Genomic DNA, 8947 nt, shown 5'->3' on the forward strand with positions numbered 1-8947 from the left:
GCGATGTCATTTACAAAATAGCCTCCAATACCCTACTCAATAAATTGGATGCAGTCTATCACAGTGCCATCTGTTTTGTCACCAAAGCCCCATATACTACCCACCACTGCGACCTGTACGCTCTCGTTGGCTGGCCCTCGCTTCATACTCGTCGCCAAACCCACTGGCTCCAGGTCATCTACAAGARCCTGTTAGGTAAAGTCCCCCTTTATCTCAGCTCGCTGGTCACTATAGCAGCACCCACTTGTAGCACGCGCTCCAGCAGGTATATCTCTCTGGTCACCCCCAAAGCGAATTCCTCCTTTGGCCGCCTCTCCTTCCWGTTCTCTGCTGCCAATGACTGGAACGAACTGCAAAAATCTCTGAAACTGGAAACACTTATCTCCCTCACTAGCTTTAAGCACCAGCTGTCAGAGCAGCTCACAGATTACTGCACCTGTACATAGCCCATCTATAATTTAGCCCAAACAACTACCTCTACCCCTACTGTATTTATTTATTTATTTATTTTGCTCCTTTGCACCCCATTATTTCTACTTTGCACATTCACATTCTTCCACTGCAAATCTACCGTTCCAGTGTTTTACTTGTTATATTGTATTTACTTTTTCACCATGGCCTATTTATTGCTTTACCTCCCTTATCTCACCTCATTTTCTCACATTGTATATAGACAATTTTTCTACTGTATTATTGACTGAATCTTGGCTTTACTCCATGTGTAACTCTGTGTTGTTGTATGTGTCGAACTGCTTTGCTTTATCTTGGCCAGGTCGCAGTTGTAAATGAGAACTTGTTCTCAACTTGCGTACCTGGTTAAATAAAGGTAAAATACAATTTAAAAAATAATAACGGTATCAAGAATATGCATGTCCTTGCTTCAGGTCCTGAGCTACAGGCAGTTAGATTTGGGTATGTCAAAAAGGCTACAATCCTTTAACTGTCCCTGTAATGTGGGAAACTTATTTTTTTTTGTCTTTCCACTCGTTCTAAAAATGAATTGCAGAAAAGTTGTTTCTCTTGTCCTGTACAATGAGTGAAGAAAACTTAATCTTGTTCTATATGAACTGTAATGGTTGTAGGAGCGTTGGGCCAGTTGTACAACTGACTAGGTATCCCCCTCTTCCTTTTTAACAGACGGACTGCTCCAGTGAAGATAACTTGATCATGTTATATATGAACTGTCATGGTGGTGAACTACATTAACACTGTTTGTCTCTTGCAGACGGACTGCTCCAGCGACAGCGAGAGTGAAGATAACTTCATAGTGATCCCACCTAGAGACCACCTGGGCCTGGCTATCTTCTCCATGCTCTGCTGCTTCTGGCCCCTGGGCATCGCTGCTTTCTACTTCTCCCAGGGGGTAAACATGACACACACACTGTATACACATACATACCCGTGGTAGCACCTTTCTTGGGGTTAACACCCATACCTGTCACTACCATGAAGTCACTGCTTTCTACTTCTCAGGCCTAACACACACCCACACACAGGACAGGCCGTTGATGGCAAACCTATCTCAAGTGTGAAGTCTTATCGAAGGCTCAACATCCAGTCTCCTCATCTGTCTGTGCAACCACGGCAACCACGGCAACCATGGCAAGCAGGCAGACAGACAGGCGGGCAGGCAGGCAGGCAAGACAGGCAGACGGACAGACAGGCTGGCAGACAGGCAGGCAGACGGGCAGGAAGGCAAGCAGACGGGCAGGAAGGCAAGCAGGCAGGCAGACAGACAAGACAGGAAGGCAGACCGGCAGACAGGCAGGAGGCAGGCAAGACAGGCAGACGGACAGACAGGCTGGCAGGCAGACAGACCAGCTGGCAAGTAGACAGCCAGGCAGACGGAAAGGTAGGCAGACAGGCAGACGGAAAGGTAGGCAGACAGCGGCTAATTTAGTTCTTCCTCAGTAGTTACAGGTAATAATGTAGTTTAGTGTTCAGAGATGGCTAATTCCTCCAGCCTGTCAATCTACTCCGAGTTGAAGCAGCTTGAAAAGGACATGGTAGGAAAAGGCAGATATGTAGGCGGCATTTGTTTAAACACATACTAAGTATTGCAGAGAAAATGTTATGAGTAGCTTGCCCTAAATGAACAACGTTCTGCTGACAAGTCCACAACAATTAGCCATAGTTTTCTCTTTCCGAAACGGACCTTTTCCAGATACAGCATAAATGATTGCTAACGATTAAAACATCCTGCCAACACAGTAAATAGACTGTTGGCTTATATAAAATATTTGACAGTATGGGTAGGCTACAGTAGGCCTATTGCTGTGCGATAGAGGCTACAGTATTTCTGTGTGATAGGAGAGTGACATCATCGCCTGTTTAATCTCAGAGCCTATACCAAGGCAGGATAGGAGCGTGACATCATCGCCTGTTTAATCTCAGAGCCTATACCAAGGCAGGATAGGAGCGTGACATCATAGCCTATTTAATCTCAGAAATGTAATAATCTATTGATAAACTAAATATTGAACAAGAATTCATCTTTACATGCCGTGGCCTAATGACAATAGTTCCAAATTGTACAGCAAATAAAAGCCGTTATTGTCACCATGGAAAGGTGAATGTATCAGGAATCAAGGTAAAACCCAAGTGCAGGTGTTGAAGTAACAATGTGTATTGTAACCACAGGGGCAGGCAGACGACAGGTCAAAGCAGGCAGGGGTCGATAATCCAGAGGTGGAGCAAATATACAGGGTGGCAGGCAGGCTCAGAGTCAGGCAGAGGTCGATAATCCAGAGTAGAGGTCAAGGTACAGGGTGGCAGGCAGGCTGCAGAGTCAGGCAAGAGGTCGATAAATGCCGAGTAGAGGTAAGGTACTAGGGTGGCAGGCAGGCTCAGGGTCAGGCAGAGGTCGATAATCCAGAGTAGAGGTCAAGGTACAGGGCGGCAGGCAGGCTCAGGGTCAGGCAGAGGTCGATAATCCAGAGTAGAGGTCAAGGTACAGGGTGGCAGGCAGGCTCAGGGTCAGGCAGAGGTCGATAATCCAGAGTAGAGGTCAAGGTACAGGGTGGCAGGCAGGGTCAGGACATGCAGAGTGGTCAGGTGGGTGGGTACAGGGTCAGAACAGGCAACGGTCAAAAACCAGGAGGATGAGAAAAAGAGAGGCTGGGGGGAAAAACAGGAGCTGAGGAAAAACGCTGGTCGACTTGAACAAACAAGACGAACTGGCAACAGACAGACAGAAAACACAGGTATAAATACACAGGGATTAATAGGGAAGATGGGCGACACCTGGAGGGGGGGGAGACGAGCACGAGGACAGGTGAGTTTGAATGCTCATTCACGTACGCACCGTTTTTACAACAGGTCTGATTTATAACGGMAAACAGTTTATAAAAGTTTATAAATCTCAATTATTTTTTTAAACATGCACAGACATTTCAGAAATGGCGTACACAGAAATGTAGCGTGAAATTTAGGTAACGGTAACGGTCATTTCCATTTCCAGGTTATACATAAGTGGCAGGTAGCCTAGTGGTTACAGCGTTGGGCAAGTAACCTAAAAGATTGCTAGATCTAATCTCTGAGCTCACAAGGTAAAAAAAATCTGTCGTTCTGCCCCCTGAACAAGGCAGTTAACCCACTGTTCCCTGCTAGGCCGTCATTGTAAATGAGAATTTGTTCTTCACTGACTTGCCCTAGTTAGATAAAGGTACAAAGGAAAAGCCACGTAGTAGAGGCCTTTATCCAACGTACCGTTGAGTGCAGACATTTTTGATGTGCTATTTCAGCACTCTCCTCTTATCTTCCAGTTCTACTTCTGATCTCTGGTGGTGACTCACATGGTGAGTGAAAAAAGTAATTCAATTGCCCACTCCCTACCCGGTATCTTAATTTGCCGCTATACAACTTTTTATGCGTTGCTGGTTGGCAACTTTGTTATTTACAAAGTTTTTGGAACAGATTCCTGTTGGAATGTACCAGAATGTATATCCACCCATCCAGGGTACATTCAAGTTGTCACGTTCGTCGTAAGAACATTCGCACCAAAGCGCAGCGTGATATGGGTTCTACATGTTTATTCTGTTATGCTGGTGAATGAGGACCCAAAAGCGACGTAATAGTAACAGAGTCTTTATTCCAGTATTAAACAAATAATGATTCTCCTGGATATAATCAATGGTAAATCCAAAACAGGAAACTGAAATCCTCTCGTCAATAGAGAGGAACGACTGGAGACGCGACCACAGACTGCAGGTCGCTTCGGGAAGGCACTGGCCGTAGCTGACATAGACACCTGCTCACACGCAGCATCTGAAGAAGGCAAAGAACACGACAGGGCGGAACAAGGATCGTCCTCTAAGCGGAAGAACACATGAGGGAGGCGAGGGGCAGAGGGTTTAAAATACAGAACATGAATGAGGGAAATGAAAACCAGGTGTGTGGGGAACAAGACAAAACAATGGAGATAATGAACAAACTGGATCGGCGATGTGCTAGAAGAACTGGCGATGTCAACCGAAAAGGAGACTTACGGCAGAAAGTTGTGACACATTCAGTCATTCCATAGTACAACTGACAAAAAATATCTAAAGACACTGAGGCAGCAGCTTTGTGAAAATTAAATATTTGTGTGCATTCTCAAAACTTTTGGGCAGCGACTTTCAAAATCCTAACATGGGCTGCGCTAGTCACAATGTAAAGTCCCAATAATTTGGGGACTCTATCTGACTTGTTTGTTCATTCAGTCTGGTATGAGAATCAGTAGGCCCTACTGCAAGCATGGTGTCTGCTGAAAGTAGTATCTTGGCTATTGATACTGTGCTTAAAATCGGCAGGGAAAGCAGTGGTCGACGAGCGCACGGGAGTAACATGAAAGCGCTCATTTTCTTCAAGATTGACTCCTTCACGTAGAGACAATTCTCGAGAGCTAGCGCCCGCTGGCATACGTATATTCCAGGTTAGCTGTCGATAGCGTTGGCATAGAGCATAAACAAAATCAAATTGTAACTGCTGCAGAAGTGACGGTGAATTGAAATTCTACGACAGACTAGGATCGTCAAAGGCTGGTGCACTACCCACAAGATATATAAATGTTCAGCAGCGCATGTTTCTCTAGGATGTTCTACTAAATTTGTCTGGGCCTGTACCGTCATTAAACTAATGCCTGAAAGACAGCTGGAGCATTAGCCGAGACCGACGGCAAGAACCCGGTACTTCAAAATGCCCTAACGGAGTGTAAACGCCGTCTTCCACTCGTCCCCCTCTCTGATGCGTACGAATGGTAGCGTTACGAAGGTCCAACTTGTAATAAAGACTGCTGAGCTCCCTGCAAAAAATGTATCTCGCACAGGCTGACGACACTAAGCCCCGAGAGTCAAAATTGTTTTTATTAACACAACGTTTTCAACGCGCGAGACAAAGCGAGATAAAACCCGTATTCTTTAAGCGCGCTGTAATTTGTGAGCTAATGCCACTACATAGCAGGGGATACCTTCACGAATTAATTGCTCTAAGCGGCAGTGTAGGCTGCAGAGATGAGACCACAGTCCTATGCCTAACTTTGTCTCTATCTTAAAAGTTAATGAATCCGATCGTCCCAGGTCGGGACGTAATGGAGAAAGAAGGCGACACAGAATGTCACCGCGGCTGTGCGATCTATATATTTGCGGCACTAAAAATATGTATGCAAACACTTGGATTTAATCCCCGTATGTCCGAGGCATGTACGAGCGAAACACAGCACAGATAAATTGTTTGAGATGTCTTGTCGATGGGATGCCTTACGTTCGGGAGCCGACGAAGTATGGATATTTAGTCAAGAAAACGGTCCGTCTTTTGTAGGGGTAAGATTGGACTCCAAGGTTAAGTAGGGGAGATCAAGCACATACAATCCAGACAATTCGTGCATAGACGAACGCAGAGAGGTGTATGGTATGTGGCAGGGTGTGAGTGCGCTCTGGTAACAATGCAGGCTGAAGACCGTGCGCAGTATCATGATATTCCTCCGGCACTCCTGTCAATATACCAGGTTCCTCGCATCGCAGTAGCTATAGAGAGGGTAATACGGAAAGGGCAACACCATGTGGTAGGCGAATACGCCAGACTAGTTAAACGCATCACATGATACAGCCTTGTGTATATACAACGTCATAATTTGTTCCAGTGATATATAAGAGATAGAATTACTAGACCAATTAATTAGAAGGATTATGACATACTAGCCAGGGATGACCAAAATCGGCAAGAGGTGAGTGACTAAAGGAGACGAAAAGAGGTCGAGAGTATGGCACATAATTGGTGATTCGTACTTTAGTTTGGTTTATCCTGATACTTTAGAATACAGTGGCAAAGGGCTTAATATATGTCGTCTACAATCCGCATGATATTGTTTGGGAAGCATTGTAGTACTTATCTCATGTGCTCTGTATTAGGCGATAGCTGTTTAGTCGGAGCGTCAGAACATGCCGTTGGTGTTGTTTTTTATTGTTTTTTGTGCGGTTCATCCTCGAATAAAATGTCGAACCGATTGGCACGCTCGCTTTGGTCTGAAATCTTCTCTTAACTGTCTGAGAGAACATGGTCATGTTTGATCCGAGCCCATCGCGCTTCCGTGACAGAAAGAGATGCACACTCAGACATCCCACGTGAGACCTAATAAAGCAGCGTCCCACAGGGACAGACGAGCAGGAATAGCGATCGCGCCGAGACACGTGGGGTACGCAAAATCTGGTACGCATGGGGAAAATGAAGCCTTCCCCCTGACTATGAGCGGGTAGTACAGCAGACGGGAGATCAGGTTGATGGAGAGACCATGAGTAGAGATAAGGAAGGCACGAGCTCGACACGCCACGGATGAGACCCCCCGCTTTACTGATGAGCTCTGGCTTTTACTGGACATGAAATGACAAAATGTCCAGCGAACCGCAAAGAGGCAAAGGCGGTTTGGTGAATTCTCCGTTCCCTCTCCTTATCGAGATGCGATCCTCCCAGCTGCAGGTGGGCGCTATGCTGCGGTCGAGACACAGAGAGATGGAGAGGCCCAAAAAACTGCCCAGGAGATTGGTTTTGTATGGGGATGCGGAGAGGGGAAACGCGCACCGTGGGAGCGGCGCACACAAGGGGGCGCCGTCCGGCTCTGATGTCTGACACCGAAGGCTAGGGGAGTCTTGACGAAGATCTACCCGTCGTTGGTGTGAGGAATGGGCGAGAGCATTCGAAGAGGAGAGATCCAATCTCGCGGAGGGAAGGAGAGATGCACCGGGAAGACGCGGAAACTCATGTCAGTCACGCAGACTCAACCGCTTCAGCAGTGGAGTCTCTGAATCTGGACGAGATTAGAAAGGACGCGGAGAGCAGAAAGACATTAAGACGCAGCTCTTTTGTGGGCTCGTTTAACTCAGTGTCAGGTGCGCGAGACATTGGCACTAGCAAGGATGGATATTCTCCAGATTATTGAGAGTATATCGCGTTTAATTTCGATCGAGAGTACCAGTTTTTGACATTCACGCGGACTCACGATGCCCAGGACCCTGAGGAGTGGCGCAGGCGAGACACGCCTTGCTTGTTCAACAAAAAATGAACATCGTGGAGCTCCAGAAACACCGTTATCACTAATCCACTCTCTTAACACAGTTCTGATAAACGTTAGAACACTCAGCCTTGCCTCCCAGATAGCTGTGCCCCACTCCCGAGCCGACCAGTAAGAAGGAGTAATATGACGTAAGCGATCCGGCCTCTCTCGTCTCTGAGTATGTGTTGGGCTGGAGAGGAGAACACAATATCACACTGGGTGAGAAAGGAGCGACACTCAGTGGGGCTGCCCAGAGTAACATGGTGGGTTATTAAACCCTAGGTTCCCGGAGACTCGGAAGACCAGGAAGTAGCTGGTGGCACGAGACGAAGACTCTGAAACTGTCCTGAGAGATCGGAGACCTGAGCGGACAGGGTCTCAACGGCATGGCGAGCAGCAGACAATTCCTGCTCGTGTCTGCCGAGCATTGCTCCTGGATCTCGACGGCAGTGTTGCGGAATCCGTAGTCGCTGGGTCCATTCTTGGTCGGATTCTTCTGTTATGCTGGGTGAATGAGGACCCAAAAGCGAGTAATACGTAACAGAGTCCTTTATCCAGTATTTAAACAAACAGATTTCTCCTGGATATTATACACATGGTCAATAAAACAGAAAACTGAAATCTCTCATACGTCACAATAGTAGAGGGAACGACTGGATATCGACTGCAGTTCCGCGCACTCCGTCAAAAGGGAGTGCAGACGGGTACGCGTCTTCGGAAGATGCGAGCTCGCGGTTAGCTGACATAGACACCTGCTCACACGCCGGCATCTGAGAGGGGCAAAGAACAACACGGCGGAACAGGGGAAGCAAGCACACTACGACAAACAGCACACAACAAGAATCCGACAAGGACAGAAGCGGAAACAGAGGGAGAAATAGGGACTCTAATCAGAGGGCAATAGGGGACAGGTGTGAAAGAGTAAATGAGGTCGTTAGGAGAATGAGAAGATCCGCTGGGAGCAGGAACGGAACGATAGAGAGAGAGCAGAGTCGGAGAGGGAGATGAGGGAGGAGCTAGGAGAGAGAGAGAACGAGGGAGAAAGAACCTAATAAGACAGCAGAAGGGAAGCACAGGACACACAGGGAAGAAGTATCATCATGACAAACACATGAGACATTTTCAAGCAGAACGCACAAAAACTATAAGCAGACAAACGAAACGTGAAGCATAGGTGGTGTGCTCACGGCACTCCACAGATCCACTAAACAACAGATCCCACAAAAACACAGTGGGAAATGGCTGCCTAAATATGATCCCCAATCAGAGACAACGGTAACAGCTCGCCTCTGATTGGGAACCATACCAGGCCAACATAGAAATAAAACAACCTAGATTACCCCCTAGTCACACCCCGACCTAACCAAAATAGAGACTAAAAAGGCTCTCTATGGTCAGAGCGTGACAGTACCCCCCCCCCCC

The 8947-nt window shown here is 47.0% G+C and overlaps 1 protein-coding gene across 1 annotated transcript in view; it reads left to right on the forward strand.

The window, feature by feature from the left end:
- Nucleotides 1-8947, forward strand: part of syndig1l (synapse differentiation inducing 1-like) — a 126396-nt gene that overhangs the window by 92681 nt on the left and 24768 nt on the right. The window contains exon 3 of the mRNA XM_070438974.1: nt 1226-1363. Coding sequence (XP_070295075.1) covers nt 1226-1363 — 138 coding nt within the window. The remainder of the gene's footprint in view (nt 1-1225; nt 1364-8947) is intronic.

Source organism: Salvelinus sp. IW2-2015, unplaced genomic scaffold (genome assembly GCF_002910315.2).
Source record: "Salvelinus sp. IW2-2015 unplaced genomic scaffold, ASM291031v2 Un_scaffold1329, whole genome shotgun sequence".
NCBI classification, from domain to species: domain Eukaryota; kingdom Metazoa; phylum Chordata; class Actinopteri; order Salmoniformes; family Salmonidae; genus Salvelinus; species Salvelinus sp. IW2-2015.